Source organism: Camelus ferus, chromosome 11, assembly GCF_009834535.1.
Source record: "Camelus ferus isolate YT-003-E chromosome 11, BCGSAC_Cfer_1.0, whole genome shotgun sequence".
Taxonomy (NCBI): Eukaryota; Metazoa; Chordata; class Mammalia; order Artiodactyla; family Camelidae; genus Camelus; species Camelus ferus.
In genome coordinates this window covers 28,687,500-28,707,387 of record NC_045706.1, presented here as the reverse complement: position 1 = coordinate 28,707,387, position 19,888 = coordinate 28,687,500, and the positions used below count along the sequence as shown (strand labels likewise).

Genomic DNA, 19,888 nt, shown 5'->3' with positions numbered 1-19,888 from the left:
GACAATTATTGGGACTAAACATGATACCATGTGTATTCACTAAATGCTATTAGTTTTCCTCCTGACAATAACTCTGTGATACATGGTAGTGCCATTTCTACAGGAGGAGGGAATGGGGCTCAGAGAGGTTTTATAACTTGCCCAAGGCCACCCAGCCAGTGTGGCTGCTCCTAAATCAGACAGGGTCTTTCCAGGCTGGGAGACCCCCAGCACGTGCAGGCTGGGCCAGGGTGGGATGGGGGCTGTGAATTTCCAGACAGCTCAATTAGGACTGCCACACTAGAACCATGAGCTGATCTGCATTTGAAATACACTTGCTTTTGTTGTTGTTTGTTTGTTTTTGCTTGTGAAAGAATTAAATTTTGTCTCCAATCATTCAAGAGCATTATGATTCTTGTTCTGTTTCTGTTTGGGTTTGCTTGTCCCCAGATGCCTCCAAGCAGAAAAAACTGACAGTCCCATATACTTGTGTGGCACTTTTCAGCTTATGAAGTGTCTCCACAGCCATCATTTCATTGGGGCTTCAGAGCTGGTTGGGTAAAACAGGTAGATTTCCTTCTCTCTGTTTCACAGAGAGGAAAACTGAGGCTTCCATAAGGACAAAGGGCTGCCTGCTCAGGGTCACACGGCTTGAAGTGGGTTCTTCTGACACTATCTGCTCACCTAGAACCTTGGAGAAGGGGCTACAGAGGAGGCATATGGGGAGGCTGGGAGTGAGGAAGAGACCAGGGTTTCTGAGTTAGCACAGCTAGGAGCCCCAGGAGAGGAGGGAAAAAGGGAAAGCAGCCACTGGACAGGGGACCCCAGCTGCAGACTGGATATCTCCACTCTGGCTGCTGATGCGCTGGTGGGCGCCCAGTCACAATGCGTTGGGGAATATCCAATATATCCTCTCAGGATGTGGTCTGAGGAATTCCAGGGCCAGCAGAAAAGGAAGACCTGCTCATTCAATGGAGTCTTAGGAAGCCCACTCTGCTGGGGCCAGGAACACCGGTCTTCCCACACCATTCTGGGTCCGGTTTTATGGAAACTCCTGAGAGCAGTAGGTCCCTAAGGCAGCTGGGAGGTTTGTTCTGTAAACACCACACTCTCTCAGCCTCCTCCCCAGCCCCGTGCACTTGAGAAAGGCCTGTAGACTCGGAGCTGATCCTTCAGGAGCTGAAGACTTGGGCTGCCTCTCTGGCCCACAACGGGGAATGCAAGGCAATGTTCTAGAGTCTGAGCTCAGGAGTAGACTGTGTTTGGCTTCTTTGATCTGCCACTTAACTACCTGAGTGACCCTGAGCAGCCTTTCTCAACCCTGATCAAATGTGATCCTAACCCAACTCAAAGGGTTAGTTTGGGAATTAAATGACACCATGTAAACCTTGCACAGTCCCTGGCACACAGTTAGTGCTCAGTTAATGGTGGTGACTACACACGTACATAGTTATCAAAGCTAGTTTCAGTAGGTTCATTAAGTTGCCCTTGTAAACTTACAAACCTCTTTTCCAAGTGCAGCACCACAACTTTCTGCCACATAGAAAGAAGCCCAGGCTAAGCCTGTTCCTGAGTCAGCCGGGAACTCTGCTGGGGAATCTACGCACAGCTCTGAAACAGCTCGCTGCCTCCCCACTGCAGGGAACCTTGTTTGGTGTGAAGGTTCCGTAAGAGTTTTGTGATTCTTAAAGCCAGGGGGTTAATACCTCTTCCTGTGACTAAAATGGAAACAACTGCTGATTCATACCCTTGAAAAAATTGGCTGCAAAGCCCGCTTTATTGATAGAGGCATCGGACACAAACTTCATCCACATTCTGTTGGAGCTGGACTTCACATCCTCCGGCTTCTCATAGCCGCAAAAGTGCCCAATCAGGGCGCTCTCTTCCGTGGGGCCGTCGCGGATTTCCAAATAGTCGTATGCACAGCTGTCGTGCCTTTCGATCTAAACAGAGAAACAGTGGAAGACAGCGGCTTCACCTTAAGGTTTTTGATTTATGAAAGGAACCCAACTATCACTCTCAAAAACCTAGAGGCAAAACGACCCAAGTGTGTCTTGGGCTTTTCCAAGCTGCCTCCTAATTGTGCAAGTCAAGGGTGAATCAAGCTGCAAAGAGACTAAGTGATGATAAGCAGGAAAGAGCAAGTCAACAAAACATCCTGGGATCCCACCCTAGACTTTCACTTCGGTTATTCCCCCACCCTCTCCAGCAGCCTTCAGAAAGGAGGCGGGTGCGATTTGAAAGCCTGCAAGAGGTTCTGATACTAGATGTTCCGGCAAAATGCACCATGGGCTTGAAGTGTCCTCTTAGTTTCCTGTTGTTTCCTGTTATCGATCAAAAAAAAAAAAAAAAAAAAGGGAACCCATCTTTAAAGAGCAGAGTGTCTAGCAAAAGTTGGTATTTACTGCCTCCTTGGGAAGAAAATCTTAAATTGTACTCACCTCGAAAGCTTGGAAGGTCAGCCCCACGTGAAACCCCTCGGGAACCGTAATTCTCCAAACACATTCCTTGGAAGGTCTGTAGTCATCGGGGTAGTTAGGAGATTGAATCTGACCCGCGTCTTTGTTAACGTCTCCCCCACAGGTAGCTTTAGAAAAAGAGCCCGGAGGAAGGGAGTCCAGGTCAAAGCTTACTAAGGAAGTTGGGTGCCCACTTATCACCACTAGGTGGCTCCACTTGCCAACATTTTCACTTCCATCCAACCAAGACTTGCCCAGAGGGGCATAATTTCGTTTGTTTGCAACTCTGAATTTTTCTCATATAAAGAAAATAATCATGTAGAGCAGTGGTTCTCTGCCTCTGCTGTGCATCCAGTCACCTGGGAGACTTTTCGAGCTAGGGGAGCCGGGGCCACATTCCTAGAAGTTCTGATCAAGCACGTCTGGGAAGCTCTGTGCCGCGGTGACATTTGAGATCTCCCGGTGATTCTAATGCAGAGGGTGGAGGACTGCTGGTACAGACGTGTGAGTGAGCACGTGCACACATGCACACATGCACACACGCACACGCACACTATTTCTTCTATAAAAGCAAAATTTTGGCCTCTCCAAAATCACAATTTAAGCCCCTAAGCGGCCTTAATGACTATCTAGTCTTTTCCTTTGGTAGGGTGGGCACAAGGGTAACTAGCTAGAAAAACCCAATATATAGAACCAACAGAACAGAATTGCCCTGGTGGTGGCTGCCACAACCCAGACCTATTGGTTCCCTCAACTCAGCCACCATGGGGGTCTCAGAGGCCCTTCCAAGAAATATAGTTGGAAATTCCTGGACATTGTCCAAAGTCCTCTTTTCACAAATGAAATTCAGAGAGGCTGGATTCTTCGCCCAGGGTCACCCAGCAATTCAGAGTTTGCTTTGATTTCCACGGGATTCTTTACCCCTCAATACCATCCCCTTTGGACTGGAGTGAGGGTTCAGCTGGGCGGTGACAGGTAGATGACACCTGTCCTGAAGCAAGCCCAGCTGGCCTCTCAGCTTCCAGAACACGGGGGAAGGGGACGGTGGACTCCCCAGCCTAGCCCACCCTCACAGCTCTGGCAGCTGCCACAGAGGGACACATTGCTGCACACGAGGGACAGAGCATGTCAGGAGCCACATTGCATCATGAACGAACCTTCGTACACGGCGAAGAAACCCTTGCCCAGGATGTTGCTGCTGCTTCGGAATTCCACCCAGAGCCGGCTGTCTGTGGAGATGAGGGCCTCTGGGACTTTGTCACCACAAAACCTACCTGGGAGGCAAAATAGCACGGTCAGGCTGCTGGCAGGCAGCAAGAAGGGACTCAATGAGGGCAGAGAGAGGGCAGTGTTTCTTCAAATGTGGTACAGGGTGAGCGATAACCCTCTCTGTGACAGCTCATCCTGAAGAACATACAGGATGAACAGCTGGGATGGAAACAGTCAGACACCTGTGTGTCTCCTCCAGGAGAGTTCCAGACTCCAATCAGTCAAAGTACCCAGAGTGTCGCCCAGGCACCCCCTTGCCTCCCACTGGTTCTTGCTGAGATGCTGAGGGTGTGGAGGGATGGTGGTCTGAGAGAGTGATGAAGGCCTCCCTGGAATTTCTATTACATACATATCCTTCTGTTTGGGGGCTTGCCTATGTCTTCCTTGCTGTAGGGAAGGGTTGCCGGAGGACATATGACCACGAAATCAGATCTTCTTGGCTTTTCAATTTCACAAGCCTGGTCACACTACCAAAGATTTGGGAAAATACACAATGAATAAGAGCACATTCCCGCACCCCTGTCATCTTGGAAAGATTCCTAGGACGGAGGAGCAAGGGGACGGAGTGGGGGAGGGGATTGGAGTGGGCACATGGAACCTCTGGAAGGGCCTTGTGCCCTGGGAGGGGAGGAGGGTAGAGACCCCAAGGAGGTTTAAGTTGCTGGGAGAAGCAGCGAGCTGTACCCCCTGGGCAGTCCTTAGAGCCTGGAGAGGCAAACCAGACCCTGGATTCCCCATGTCTCACCTGGGGTCAGAAGAGGAGTATCTACACGGTTTGTTAAGATGTTAGGCCAGGTGACGGGCATGCAGGGTTCTTCCGGCAAAGCATGACCTGATGGCAGCAACATGGCTCCTGGGAGGGGATGGAATCGACTTTCCCACAGCCCAGAGGATCTGGGAGCCAGAGAACATCTCCGATAGAATGCCTTCTGAGGAGGTGTGGACTCGGCCCCATTGTGAACTGGCCTAGGGTCAGGACAAGGGGAGGCACAGCAGCCACTTAGATGGACAGAGAACTGGAGAGCAGAGGGGGATGAAGACGTCCCAGCAATGCCAGTGGGATGGAATATGGATGCCTTCCCAGCCACCATGCCCTGGCACAAAGTGTGCCTTCAGCCTGGTGGAAGAAACACAAACTGACTGCAATTAAGTTCCTACAACCTGATGGAAAAGGGCTGATAATTTGAACTTGTGTTGTTAAAAATACAAATAAATGTATATTTCTTAGACACATGGGGACATTGTGTGAAATTTGGACCCTTCACAGAGGAAAAGGGGGAAGGCCGGGCCTTCCCGGAGCATGGTAATCCTTGGCCATATAACTTCCAGTGCCACATAAGAATGGCAGCCAGGGCAAGAACAGGGATGGGAATGGAGCGGGAGATGGGCTGAGTCATACTGATGAGTTTACAACACAGACTAGCCAAGGTCTATCTGGACCGGAAGTCCATGGTTCTGCCAAGCAGTGACTGCATGAGTCACTCAAAAATCCATTTAAAAATCAGGGAGAGTGGGGAGTGACTCTTAGTGGGTATGGATTTTGTTTTGGAGATGATGATGTTCTAAAATTATGGTGAAGGTTGTACGACTCTGAGCATACAAAAAACCACTGACTTACATACTTTAAGTGATGAGTTGTATGGTGTGTGAATTTTATCTCAAAAGGAATACTTGCTTATTGCCAGCACTGTGTTAGCCACTGGATCAACCTCTTAAAGCCATACCTCTGCTGCTGAGAAATGGGGGAGTGAGCTTGGAGGAGGAATAAATGCCACTACAGACATTTCCTGACGAGTAACTGTGGCAGACATTCTTTGGGGAGACATGGGGGTAGAGGCCGCTAATCTCCTTCCTCTTCCTTCCGATCCAGGCCACCTGCAGCCTTTTGGATTGAGGGAACTTAATATTAGGGGAGATGACCTGAAACTGTTGCCAAGAATTCGGCAAGGAAAAATCCATCAGACACCTCTATGTTTTCAGTAGAGGTTCCTCGCACATGGCCAATTAGTCTCAATTAGTTCTTGGAAAACAACATGTAAGCACGGGGAAGTATTGCTCACCAGTGAGGAGCCGGAGCCACTCAGCAGCAGTTGGACAATGCTGGTTCACAAAAGGAACTCTTTCTCAGCCAAATCAAGTTTCAAGTCCAAGTTTCTCCTTTTAAAACCCCAGCTGTCACAGCCTCTGGGGACGTTTCCAAAAGAGAGAGGGACTTCCACTGCCTTGCTGCCTAAGAACCCAACTGGATGAGATGAACCCCTACCCCAGGGCCACTGAACAACCCACCTCTGCTCTGTACCTCAGAGGAGGTAGGAATTACAGGATCAGGTGTGTTTTATTACCTTGGCAGAGATAGACTTGGTAGATTATTTATTATTTCTAAGCAACATCTCCCCAAATCACCTTGTAATTCTTAACTGGAACCCTCACTGTCCCTTGATTGATGTCTCCACATTTTCATCTACACTATAATGGTTCTAATAAGTCTCCTTTTTGACTGAGCCAGTCTATGCTAGACACTGTCCTAAGCACGTTACATGGATTATCTATTTGCCTCCCTACTACCCTTTGAATTAGGTGCTATTATTAATCTCATTTCTGAAAAACACTGAGGACTGGAGAATTGGAGTTGCATTATACTCATTTTGAGTTATGCTCAAGATTGTAAGTGGGAGCTGGATTCAAACTTTGGCAATCTCACCTACTTCATCATCGTCACCATCACCGCCACCACCATCCAAAGGAACTTCTCTGTCGAAGGGGCAATTCCCAACACAGCACATTTTGGATCAGTAGACACCAAGTCTGCTCTCTGGGGATGTAATCATCATTCTCATTTCCCAGTTTGGAAACAGACACATAGGAATGACGATCAAAGACTCAAACCATAGAGCAAGCTGGTGGCAATGCCAGGCTTGGCGGTTTGACTCACCCTATAGTTTCTGCTCATTTGGGAGGCTGCCCCTGCCAGGGAGCCCCAGGAGTGGGGCCACGCGACAGCGATTGGCTAGCCTGGCCTTTCTGAACTTCCCTCCCCACTTCAGGGAAAGGGGGAAAAAAGGCTTTTGTGTGTATTGTGGTGGTACAGAATGCCCAAAGACGGTTCTGCCTACAAAAGTGCATTGTTCAAGTAATTCCACTAGCAGAAATAAGGGAGGGGAATCCAATTAACAGGACGGTATCTCAGATCACTGGATGGGTTCTGTATGCACCCACCTCCCTCCCCTCTCTAGGTGCCATCTCAGAAGTGACCCCTGAAACTGAAAAACCAATCTGCTACCTTTAAGCAGCCGTGAAATGCTCTCAATCTACTTACATTTCCCTTTAATCGCTATGTGAAAAGCCGGGTCCCAATGGCCTCCTCCCAAGGAGACTAACAGGCTGGAGAGAAATTGGACGAGAGAAAAGGTGTCAAATTCCTAAACTGAAATCTGGTTCCTGCCTTTGGAGGAGGAGTTTAATAAGGATATCAAGCAGAGGAAATGCAGATGAGGACACTACAAGTGGGCTCCGTGGGGAGTCATAAAGGGTTCATTCATAAAAAGTTATGTGTCCATTATGCCTGGATTTTCACACACTGCCCTGGGAAAATATGCAACGCGCGGGTTTTCAGAGCAAGATGCATACTTTCACAATCCGCCCTAATCCGCTCTGCCTCCTGCCAAAGGGGCATTGACCTGCCTCCTCCCGGCAGATTTCATGGCATTGACCCCTCCCAGGGACCAACTCGGCCCACACAATGCACTTGTTCCAAACACAAAAGTTCACTAACAACTGCATTTGGAAACATCAGAGCAGGCCAAATAGTTGGCAAAGGAGAACTCCTGCAAATGAAGAATGACGGTTGCAGGCGCTGGGCCATGCCTTGGCTGCAGCACACCCAATACACACACACATCCACACACACACACACACTCACACACTCACTGCAAAAGTGTGAAAAATATGAGCTAAAACAACAAAAAAAAACCCCCCAAAAACCATCACCGACAACGAGGAACAGCAAAAGCCTCATCTAATCAATGAACGCGTAGTCAGAGTTCCCAGGATCTGTGGTGAGAAAATCCTTGTTTCAAGTTTAAGGAAAGGGAACGGCTGGAAATCCGTGTGCCTGTGCCCATTCTCAGGAGCGAGCCTTGGCCCTCTCCAGGGAACTTTAGGAACAGAGAGCTTCCTCCTCCTGAGCTTTCAAAGTCCATCACATTCCCTGGGGGTATAGGGCTGCCAGATTTAGCAAACAAAAATACAGGAAGCCCAGTTAAATTTGAATTTCAGATAAACAATGAATCATGCACTTTATCTGACAGTCCTATAGGGATCTCCTCCTCAGATTCAGCAGCCCCCTCTCCCCATCAGCAGGACATCTAAGTTCTGACCTGATCTCAGTCATTAGCAGGCTGTGTGGCCTTAGTGAGTTGGTCCACACTTGGACAGTGTGGTTTTTCTCATGAAAGTGTGCGATTAAGTGACTCTAAAGTCCCTGCCAGGATGAGTAGTCTGTGATTCCACGTTCTCATGAAACTTCTGCCACACAGCTTCTTCTATTAATTATAAAACAACACTTGAATGCATCCTTGTAAAAGAGCCAAATAATCCAGAAGTGTCCAAACCAAAGCATGAGGCTGCCCCCCAACTTCGTGCTTCCTTGCTCAGAGGTAACCACTTCCAGTTTGATGAGTCCCCTTTCTATGGATTTGGTACTAGACAAGCGCACCTGCACGGACATTTATAGGTAAGTGGGATCAGCCCCTGACCCTCCTCGTGGGAATTCCTGAGTCAATAGTCTCCCAGGAATCTAAACTCAAAGACATCTTTGCTGCTGATGCTGGTGTTCAGCCAGGTTTGGGAACCTCTGCTCCTGGGAAAGCAGCCCTCTGTCTTTTTGCTGCACCCAATCAGCACTTCCTAGAAAGCCCCACCCCCTCTGGTGCTAGCACACAGGGCATCGGCTCTCATTGGACAGGAAGCAGAAATCCGGGGCAGGCAGCCTCCATCCTGCTATCAGGTGGCATCACCCATTTGTCCTCCATGGTTGACCTGGTGATCACTTTCTTGGCTTGCCTTCCTGAACCATCAACTACTTGACTGACCCTCCTAACAGTGGTAACCTGGTACCCACTTGGGTCCAGCCAGACCCTCTCTCCCAGTCTATTCTGCCTACCCTAGAATCTGACATGAAGTTGGGCTCGATTCGGCAGTGAAAATCCCCAGCTTAGCTCTTTCCTTCCTGCCTCCGTCTTTAGTCAGCTATCCCGATAGCAGCTGTCTTCAGGCCAGTCACTTGAAGCGTAGTAAGTATGGCTTTTCTGCCCACGTGAAGATAGGCCCGGGACAAAATTCTCGCTGAGAACTCAGGCTGCTCCAGCTCAGAAGCCCACCCTGAATAGCATGCTAAGAATGAGGACAGCCCGCTCTCAGCTGACACCCCCCCCCCAGCTGGCTCCTTGTGAACCTGCTTCTCTCTCTGGATCTACCATGGGTGACATTCTTGGGCCAAATGATTCCCCTTGTCCACAGTCCCGACTGGTGGGTCCTCTTTATGACGTCATCCTTCCCTGGTCACCCTGAGAGATTTCTCTTCTGGTGACCAATCCTGAGTGAGTTGACCTTTCTCTTTGTGCCACCTGTCCCCTGCCTCCTCATTCAAAGGTCCAAACTGCCTTTTCCTGGATGAGTTCATGCACTGCTCATCTCCCCCAAAGAATACATGCTCATCATAGAAAAATGAGAAAATACAGCTAAACCAAAACCTACAGAACAGATTTTAAAAAAAAAAAATACTCCATCTTCCTGAAATAACTGCTGTGTGTCATTTATTTACATTTCTCATTTTACTTAATACTTATATTGTAGATCACAAAATGATTTCTTCCAGTCGAATTCAGCCTGCACAATGTTTTAGGTAATTTTGTTTTGGGTAATTTGGGTCAAGGATGTTTCCTGTTTAGTTTGCCACACTCCACACCACTTCTTACTTTATTATACCAGCCCCATCTCATTCATTTACACCTTATCTCTCATGGCATCTGATTTTGTAATGACTGCATTTATACACACACACACACACACACACACACATACACACACGTATTTTTGTTAAAATGGAATCCTACTGCATACCCTGTTTTGCAACACCTTTTTGTGTAGCAATGCACAAGGAACATCTTTCTGTATAAATAAATAGTCCCCTCCAACTTTATTTTTAATGGCTGGATAGTTTTCCATAGAAAAGATGTATTATAATTTATTCCTCTAACCCCTACTGTTGAATATTTAAATTGTTTTCAATTTTTCCTGCTTCAGTGAACATCCCTGTAGCGAGAGCTTTGCACACTTCTTTAATTAGTTCCCTAGGATAAATGCCAAGAAGTGGAATGGCTGGGTCAAAGAGTATTCGCAATTTTAAAAGCTTTTAACATGTGTGGCCAAATGGAGTGTTGGGAGTTTTACAATGACGCCGACCCTTGAGAGCTTCCTGTGACTCCGGCAGGATGGCCCCTTCCAAACATTAACAGCATTGCAGAGCACATCTGATCACCCTCTCTTAATGTTTTCTGAAGTCAACTCACCCAAAAGGGGGGCTTTTCTCCAGTAACCATCCCGGACCTCCACGTAGTCATACCAGCACAGACGGCTTTTAAACAAATCCATGGATGTGAAGTTTAAGATGATCTGTAAAGAGTTACGGTGAAGTGAGTTTTGGCAGCAAAGCCTGAGGAGTTTTGAAGCTACATCTCGCATACCCGTGTTCTCACGTTACCCTTTAGCATACAGAGCTCTCAGACCACAGTAGGAGTGTCCTCTGAAAAACACACTCACAGGAAACCTCATGACATTAAATAATAAACCTTAAACAGGATGGAGAGTAAACAGAGGAGATGGGTCCTTTGGTTCTGTCTGGGGAATAACTGGAGCTTTTGAAGTCTCCAGGTGGTTTACAGAAAGCAAGATGCATTAAAAAGACTGGCCAGGATGCATTGAGACTGGGGATTTGGAAGGAGGTAAGAGGTCAGTGAAGCTTAGAGATACGAAAAGATCTTAAAACATCATCAATCATTCTAAAGTGTCTGGGGTTAGCCTGAGTGCATCCGAGCACCTCTGCGATCGATGTCCCCTTGGCTGTGACCTCACTCTTCTGAGGTGCGGTGTGTCTAATAGCCTTCCTACAGTTAATCCGTTCACTCCTTCATTCATTCATTCCACCATTGTTAGTTGACCACCTACTGCGTGCCAGTCTGTGTTGGCTAATCAAGACAGAAAGAATTCTTGCCTTTAGGGAGCTCAGAAAGTGAGAGAAGGGTATATATGCCAAACCAATTAGAACGCTGCAGTATAAATGCTGAAAAGACAGGGATGGACAGAGAGTGCATTCTGGGCCCCAAGGAGGGAGAACTCGATCCTGCCTGGGGGTACTGGAGAAGGCTTCTCGGAGGAGGTGGCATTTAACCTAAGGGGAGTAATGGTCCAAGGGGCAGAGAGAGGGCTAGACAGAATTCTGGTGAGAGGGACTGACATGAGTAGAGAAAAGGAGCCATTTGGGGAACTGTACTGTGGGTCCAGCTGAGGTCACAGTGTGTGTGTCTGAAATGAGGGGCAGCAGGGGTGAGGCTGGGGTGGTGAGGTTCAGAGCGCCTGAGAAGGAAGGTTGCAGTTCTTCTGGACATCCTTGAGGCCATTCAGCGGGTGCCTCAGTCCACAAACAGTGGATAGGGCGGGGGCCCTGCGGACTCGGCACACAGGAGCTGCACCCCTGGTCTTATGCCTATTCTCACCTGGGAGGACTTGCTCTCAGTCAGTTCATCCTTTTCTGGCATCTTCACTCTCCCCCCTCCATTTGCCACTTTCTTTTATATTCTTACAGCCCCAGGTCCCTCTAAGTAAACCCTGAGGCTGGAGGGCTGCGGGTCAGAGTTTGTTCTTGTCGTCTGTGGCCCCTCTGCTTTGAACCTCTCCTCTCTGATTGTCACCCGTCTGCCTTGTCCCCTCCCCGCCATTCTCGCTCCTCGGCGGCTCCTGTCCTCCCTGCTCCCTGTTGTCTGTGAGGGCCCCTCAGCCCTACTGGCTTCCCTGTCTGTGGGTGACCCTCTCACCCCAACCACGCAGTGCTACACGGTGGTGTTATCTCTGCTTTGCCTCTATTGTTCATCTCAGTGCTGGCCGACTTTCTTCCTTTAAGATGTCCATGTCCCTGCTCCAAGCCAGTCTCCCTGCCCCTGCACCGTTCCTGCTGAGATGATTCCTGAACTCCTCCCTGCTGTGCCCCCACCCATGCTGCATACTAGGTCTTCTAGATCAGTCTTGCACTTTTACCAGATCCCTCTATGCTCAGGAAACTTCAGTGGCTCCCTTTGCCCCCATCTCATAAATGAAACTCAGCTTCCTTTCCAGAGCCTCCACCACCCCATCCTATGTGACCTTATTTCCTGGGCACCCTGACCTATCCGTGCTGTGGGCCCTCCCAGGCCTTCTCCCTGAGCCCTCCTCTGATCCCCAGATGGACAGGATCTTTCCCTCTTTGGGACTTCCCCCTCTTGCTCTTAGAGCGAATTCCAGAGCAGGCGTTCCTAGAGGCAGGCAGACCTGGATTTCTTCTCAGCTCTACCTTTACCAGCTCTAGAATCTTGGGAAAACACCTGTCCTCTTGGGTCTCTAGCTTCCTCATCTGTGAAACAACCCACACACTGCTGGGCTGTGGAGGGGACTGTGTATAGCGTGTGTGGTCCTATGTCCAGCCCATAACAGGCACTCGATAAATGGCAATTTAAAAAATCCAGCCACACTGAGTGTATGCTTGGTGCGCCACAAACTGGACACACTATGAGCTCTTCTCTCAGCCTGCCTGTCTTGATTGGCATCAAGCGTGTCCACCAGCTCCCTTGTTCAGATCTTAGGACAAGGAGCGCCTTCTTCCACAAGGTCTGTGATCTCCTAGGAAATGAAGGTAGGACTGGAAAATAACAGGCCAGCCATGTCCTGTGTTTTGGAGTGTGTGTGTGTGTGTGTGTGTGTGTGTGTGTGTGTGTGTGTGAGATCACTCTTATTTCAAACTAAACCAGTGGTTCCCAATCCAGCTTGTGAATTAGAATCACCTCAGAAGTTAAAAAAATTACGGGTGCCAAGCAAATGCCCCTCCTTCAATTAAATCAGACTCCCTAGGTGTGAAGAGGGGACCCTAACTAAACTCTAAGTCTCTTGAAGACAGAGAATGAAACTTAGATTTCTTTTGTCTCTCCCATGGTGCTGGAGTTCAGGTGCTGGAATTCAGAAATCAGGAAGGGTTCAGTAATCTGTGCTAGCTGGTTGCAATATAATTCTTTAGCCTTTGCGTTTTAAAATTTCAGAAAGGAAATGTTATTACAACTTCCTTGGTAACACATTCACGATCTGAATGAGCGGATAATGATTCAGGCTAATTATTTAAGTGTGTTAGTGAACCATAAAGACCGTAGGGGAAGAGGTGATGAACGAGAGGTGATGCTCAAATCAATCAAGTTTGCTAATTACCAGCAGCTCAGGGGAAGTCCGGGTGAAGCAGAAATGAAATAATTGGTGCTGGAATTTCAACGATATATTATATTCTCCCTGCCCCCAGTCAGCAATAATAATTAAGGCTTGCTGAATCTTATGCAATTCAAACTATATCACATAGCCTCTGCTATTCAGGGCAATTCAACAGTTTAGGGATTACCAACTCTCTCCCCTTCCTCCTTCCTCCTTCCTGCCTCCCTCTCATCAATGCCTCCTGCAGGCACAGGGACAGCACATCTGCCCAAGGCAGCCAGGTCTGAAGTCTCATAGGCTCAAGATGACAACCACACTGTCATAAATGCTTAGAGTCAGAGGAAGGATGTGTGCATGTGGGTATTATGTATGTGCACATGTGTCTATGTGTGCATGTGAGTGTGTGTGTATATATGAATGCATATTCAAATGTATACTAGCCTGTCCCCTTTGTGGAATATAGGATGATGGTTAAGCATCCAAGCTCTCAGAGTCAAATTGCCTGGGTTCAAATCCCAACTCTGCAAGAAACTGAGCGCCCTTAGGCAAGTCTGTTTTTTTTACCTACAAAATAAGTGAGGTGATAGCACCTGTCGCAGTTAAGTTGTCATGAGGATTAAATGAGAGACTCCACAGGCTATGCTGGGACCAGTGCCCAGCCCGTAGAAAATGCTCACAGTGATTCCTCACCATTATTTCTCTCCAGTTATCACAACATGTTTACGTTAACGTTTAAATGGACATTTTTAAAAAGCCATGACTTAGGAATACCTGAAGATTAACTACAGGCTCCAGAAAATCCAACATCCCCCATAGCATCTCCACCTGTAAGTTTTTCACTCAGCCACTCATTCACCCACACATCTATTCAACAAATACTTAACGTGTGACCTGTGCCCATGGGCTGTGTTGGGTGCTGGGGGTGCTGTGTTGGGACCTGGGGGTGAACCATGTCTGTGCTCAGTGAGTTTAGGGTCTAGAAAGGGAGCAGCCCAATAAGCCAGCAGTCATGATACCGTGAGACAAGCTGCGGCAGGTGTGACTGTAGGGAGCTAGACTCAAGGGGCAGAGAGGACATTTCAAAGGCAGCTGCATCTAGGCTGAGACAGCCTGAAGAACCCCTGGGTTTGTAGAGAGGTGTAGGGAAGAAAATACAAACTTCGAGGTGCAGAAGCCCCAGTTCCCAGTTCTGTACCTTCCTGTGAATGTGGGCAATTTTTTAAATGTCGGAGCCTCAGATTCCTTGTTTACATGGTGGATATAAGGAGATGTACCCTGCAGAGCAGTCAAGAATATACCACCCTTGGACCAGGGCTCAGCTTTAGAGGGTCACAGAATCTTCAGAACTGAAGGAATGTGCCCGCCCAGAGCTTGCCCAGCTCCTAGACTGCACTCCAGGAGCCCAGGACACTGAATTCCCTGTTCAAATAGCTCTGAGGACACTTCCAGGGTGTGCAAAGACCTCTACGTGGATCCACCCTCCCAAGAGTGGACAGTACACCTGGCCAGTCCACCTCTACTGGAGGGGGAGCCAAGAACAGCTGTTTGCAAGGTAGGAGTGGAAGGTGCTTGGGATCGTGGGCTGGGGTGTCACCATGGGTGCTCCCAGGTGGAACGGGGGCTGGGAAGAGGAGCAGGGTCCAAGCTGTGGTTGGGGCTAGCTCTCCCCACAGTGCAGCCTTCCACAACAGCACTCCGAGGTGCCAAGAAATTCTAAAGTGGATCCTCGCCTTCCAGGGCATTCTAATGGTGTATTTATCAAAGTAGGAGGGTAGAGCCTACTTTGTTTAACCAACTGTGAGCTTGATTTATAACTTATGTGGACATTTAGGACATAGGCTTCCATTTGTGTGTAGGAGACTGGTAGAAAAGTCCAGAAATCATGAATGTAAGCAAGCTAGCACAGTGACTGGCACACAGTAGGTGCTCGTAACATAACAGCTGTTATTGCTACTATTAGGAATACCAATTCCTCACGCCTCGCCCCACTCAAGGAATGCCCTGTCATTTCTTGAGATGGTTTCACGCCTACCTTTTCCCCCGGAGTGACCGATATCCTCCAGACGCAGTGGGAATAAGAAGGGTAGCCATTCGGGAAACCAGGTGCGGAAAAGTTTCCTGTTGTGTCCTGCAGGGTCTCCCCACACGCTGCACAAGTAAAATGACAAGTGTGATTCAGGCAGGCACACACGCTTCCTGCCCAGCAAGCTCCCTGGACAGGGCTGCTGAACTAATTCGCCCCTTTGCCAGCCTAAGTCCTTGGAACACCTTGGCAAAAAGCACATCAGGCAGATTGACATTTTTCTAGCTAATAAAAGCAAAAATCGGGCTAGGGTGCTCCTAGTAACACCCCAGGGGTTTCTTCTGAGGCTCTCAGGATTGAGCCCAGCTTAGAGCTGGGCTTGAATCTCGGCTCTCCAGCTGGCTGTGTGGTGGTGGGCAAATCTCCCAGTCTTGCTGGGCCTTAGTTTTCTTATCTGTGAAATGGGTGAGACCTACCTAGAGGGTTAATGAAATCATCTGCATGACATGAAATGGATCAGCACAGTGCTTGGCACATAGTGGGTGTTTCATTCATAGTAGCCATGATAATGACCACTAATGACATCCGTGGCAGAGAGAATACGGAAGTGCAAGGAGGTGAAGCAAAAAGAAAAAGGAAACGTTTTGAAACTTATTTCAGCTATTTGAATCCTGTCTCTTCTTTCTCTGCTCCCTACCTCTGAAAGAGAGATGGAATAGTCAAGGAAACAGAGGAAAATGACCAGAGGCACAGGAAGCTGGAATATTCTGCAGTAGGCTATTCTGCCTCTGAATGTTGGATGGTTGCCTGGAGCCTAGAACTTAGTCCTATGTATGCAAAGCACATTTCCCCTAATTGGTCCTCAAGGGGAAAAAAGGTATCTGTATGCATAAGCTTGGAAGCTGCAGGTTTCATATCCCCTCACCCTTGGGGATTCAGATCCCAAAGACAGGGACATTGGTTTGCTGAGCACCCTCCTCTCACGGGCCACCTCCAAGGTGTGGGAAACGAGCGTCCTTAGCTCCTTTTCCTACGTTTAATTCTACCTCTGCAGAGCAACCACCTTCACTTTCAGCTACTACTTGAAACTACTTGAAGATGCAGTTTTTGGAGCTGCAGGAAGGGATATGGGGAGAACAGCCCATCGTCAGCCTCAGGAAATCCTGGATATCGGGGCTTCAGTATCACGTTACCGAACAACTGCCAGGCATCATGAGGATTATGCCCAGCAGTCAACACCCCCGAGGGTTCCATGGAAATTACTTTAGAATAATCATCAACATTCTGCAAGAACAGATATATGACTGTATGGCTCCATGGTATTTACCAGCTGCCTGGAATCCTTTTGGGAAGTAAGAGGCATATACATTTATAACTAAAGAAATACTGTGGCATTTCCCAGGGAATGCTATAAGGTTTCTCTTTCAATTCAGCAAGGTTATGTGATATGTGTGTTCTGTATTTCAGCCCTAACACGCCCCCAGATGACTAATAGCTGGATGGACATATTTCCTAGAGTTTCATGATGGAGCAGTCCCACACGGTCCTTTGCACTGCCCTGTCCTTTGCACGAGAGCTGGGGCAACCAGAGGCCTTTTCTGCGCAGGTTCAGGACACAGATGGTCTAGGGAGCTCCCAGAACAGCAGCCTGGGAGGGAAGTGGCACCGACCCATAGGGACTGAGCATGGCCGTGCCTTTGAGAGTGAGCCAGCAGTATGTTTAAAAAATAAAGAGTGATAGCCCAGTTTTCTAAGATGACCCCTAATTCAAATACTCTGTCCCATGATCAAACTGTGTGTCTGGTCTGGGAGTTTGGAAAAGATTACTGGACCTGTTGGTAATGGAATTTCCTTCTTCCTCCCCAAACCACCGAATTGCCTTATCTCCCATCACAGGTAAAAACTTGGCTACTGTAAACTAATGCTTTGCACTGAAGCTCAGCAGCTTAAAGGGGCCAACGTGAGCTACCCCCAGGGCAGCCAGGAGGTGTGTTGATGCTGAAGCCAAGGGGATGGAAGCAAAGAGGGCAAACTCAAGGGGTGGGGGTCTCTGAACTGGCAGAGAAGCAGGTATCTGCTCGGGTCCAGTGTACTGTCCAGTATTCAATGACAGCATATCGTCCACTGACCAGCACCTTGGACAACTTGGAGAGCCCATGATCATAGAAATGACCTCATTGACACTCTGAGACTCCCTCTGCCTTCCAGTATTTGGGAAGCTGGCTTCAACCCTTCCAAAACATTCTCCTTCACTCTTTGCCTTTCTGCAAAACCTCTGTTCTTTTTCTTTCTTCTTCTTTTTTTTTTAACCCTCTGTTCTTATTTGGCCAAACCCACATCCCCTACTTGCATAGAAAGAAGAAGGCTTTTTACCACTACGGGATGCACCATGCACTGGACTCCAGTTCACTGTTGTTCCACTATGCCTTCTTCTCTTCTGAACATCAGAGCTGTGCCAGAGAATTCCCAAGCTTCCCACAAGTTAAGCTGTGGGCTCTAAAATCTGTTTTTTGCTTCATGACTTGTAACCACTCCACCACTTGGGCTTTCTGCACTGCCTAGCTCCTCCTAACAGCAGCACACCAGGAATCATAGCTGCCAAGGGGGACACTCTTCACGTCCTCCAAGTTGTCTTCCCAGCATGGGAGAAGTTTGCAAACAGTGGTGAGCTGTCTCCTGTGGGTGCTATGGAGACCCAGGGAACACCCGTGATTCACAGTTACCTGGGCATTTGTACAGCTTCCTGGCTTGAGCTATGTCTCCCTGACTGAGCCGCACGCGCTGGCCAATGGTTGGCCTGACACCATTGTCGTCTCGACGGGGGAGGATGGTGTCTAAGAAAACTCCTCTGCAGAAAGAGAAGAGAGAGAGAGAAAGGAGAGTGAAAGTCAAGGGGGTCCGCCATGGGTGCAGGGATTTAGAGTCCATTTCCTCGTCCACAACCCCATCAACATTCCTACCCCCTGGCCGGCTCCCCCAGGCTGGCATCACTGCAGAGGTTTCCTTCCCTCATGCTGGCATGTTAGCATTCCATTTCATTAGCTGCCTGCTCCCTTTCCAATGGGAAAATGACTCTGCCAAGTTTAAAAATATGCCCTGGCCCAGTGGCCCTGAGGGCTTCCTTACTGAAGTGTACAGAGCATTTTCACAAAGCCCCTGACAGGTCCAGGCCCCAGGCCCCCACGCTGCACAACTGCAGGGAGCACTATTCAGAGAGACTACTGTGTGAGTGGCGCCCTCTGGAGTTGTGCAGCAGGACAGTACGGAACATGGATAAGTCTTGGAGAGGCTCCAGAGAGAGCTTGGGAACCAGTAGAGTGTGAGATTCTCAGGGGCTGGTCAGCAAGTGCTGCTTGATGAATTGGTGAATAAAGGAGATCAGGGTTTGGGGGGCCTTGCTGGCAAGAGGGATAATCAGATGGAAAATGAGATGAACGCAGAGAACAGGAGGTAGTCAAGAAAGCCCTGGCCCAGAGATTTCTACGTAAGGCCTGACTCTGCCACCTCGGTGAGCTTGGACAAGTCCTTTCCCTCTCTGAGCCTCAATTTACCCCTCTGAGTGATAAGAGATTGGCTGAGATGGTCCTGGCAGCCCCTTCTAACTTTAACATCTTATTCTGCTCCAACGTGAATGAAATCTAAAACGAGCAAGGCAGACAAATGGTCACCAGGATGCCTGGTGTGTACCGGCCCAGTTCTCACCTCCATGTGGTGTGCGAGCTTTACTCCCCGCCTAGCCTCCCATTCTGCTTCCAGACCCCTGATTTGGGACCTCTCCAGCGGGGTAGCACCTTCCCTTGAAACACTGTCTCCAGTTACCACCGGATTCCTTTCCTTCCCTTCTTAACTCAAGCTCTGGATATAACTGTCTCCATTCTCTGTCTGGCAGCCTCACTCTCCATGGCTTAATCCAATTGCAGTCTGACCTTGCCCTCTGTGGGCACCAGTCACCGACCAACTGGCAAGTCGGAAGGACCCTTGTCAACGCTCATCTGCCCTCCCTGGAGCACTGCCACCTTTGCGGGCCCCTCCCTCCCCGGACTCCCTTCTCCCTGGTTCCCGAGGCACTGCTCTCTCTCTCTGAACAGTAAGATAGGATCTACTTCTTCTGTTTCCCTGGAAGTGCTATCCCTCGGTTTCCTCCCCCACCTTCTCCCTCCTCTCTCCTGCTGCCACCTGCTCCTCTGGGTTTTAACCACCACCTATATGCTGACAGTGAATTCCCTGGTTCCAGCCCCAGAACCATTTGCTAAGACAGATACCTCATGACCCCACCCTGTGCTGTCCTACGGAGCACTTACATCCAACTCCTTCACAACCTAGTGCGTTCCCTCCTCCTGCTTCTTCCACGAACCTGTCTCCTGAGACTGAATCTGAAGGTGCCTTTGGCTCTGTTCTCTCCCTCCCACCCCCTTGTCGGAACCAGGAACCAGGTCCTGTCCTCTGTACATTCCTTGAACCCATGCCCTCCTCCTCATCCTAGAACACTGCCTTAGTAGTCAGCATCCCCTTCCTGCACTCTTTCCAGTAGCTTCTCAACTCCCTCCTATAGACTCAGCCACCTCTGCTTGCCCCTCAACAAGGCTGCCGTGTGATCATTCTGAAACACAACGGGTAGGCATGTGCCCACTCTGCTTAGAAGCCTTCACCGACTTCC

The 19,888-nt window shown here is 48.9% G+C and overlaps 1 protein-coding gene across 1 annotated transcript in view; it reads right to left on the bottom strand.

Moving 5' to 3' along the window:
* The window catches only part of TLL2 (tolloid like 2), a 118,880-nt gene that overhangs the window by 20,574 nt on the left and 78,418 nt on the right, over nucleotides 1-19,888 (bottom strand). Inside the window, 6 exon segments of the mRNA XM_032491193.1 lie at nucleotides 1,727-1,922; nucleotides 2,421-2,566; nucleotides 3,596-3,712; nucleotides 10,277-10,379; nucleotides 15,241-15,356; nucleotides 17,955-18,079. Coding sequence (XP_032347084.1) covers nucleotides 1,727-1,922; nucleotides 2,421-2,566; nucleotides 3,596-3,712; nucleotides 10,277-10,379; nucleotides 15,241-15,356; nucleotides 17,955-18,079 — 803 coding nt within the window.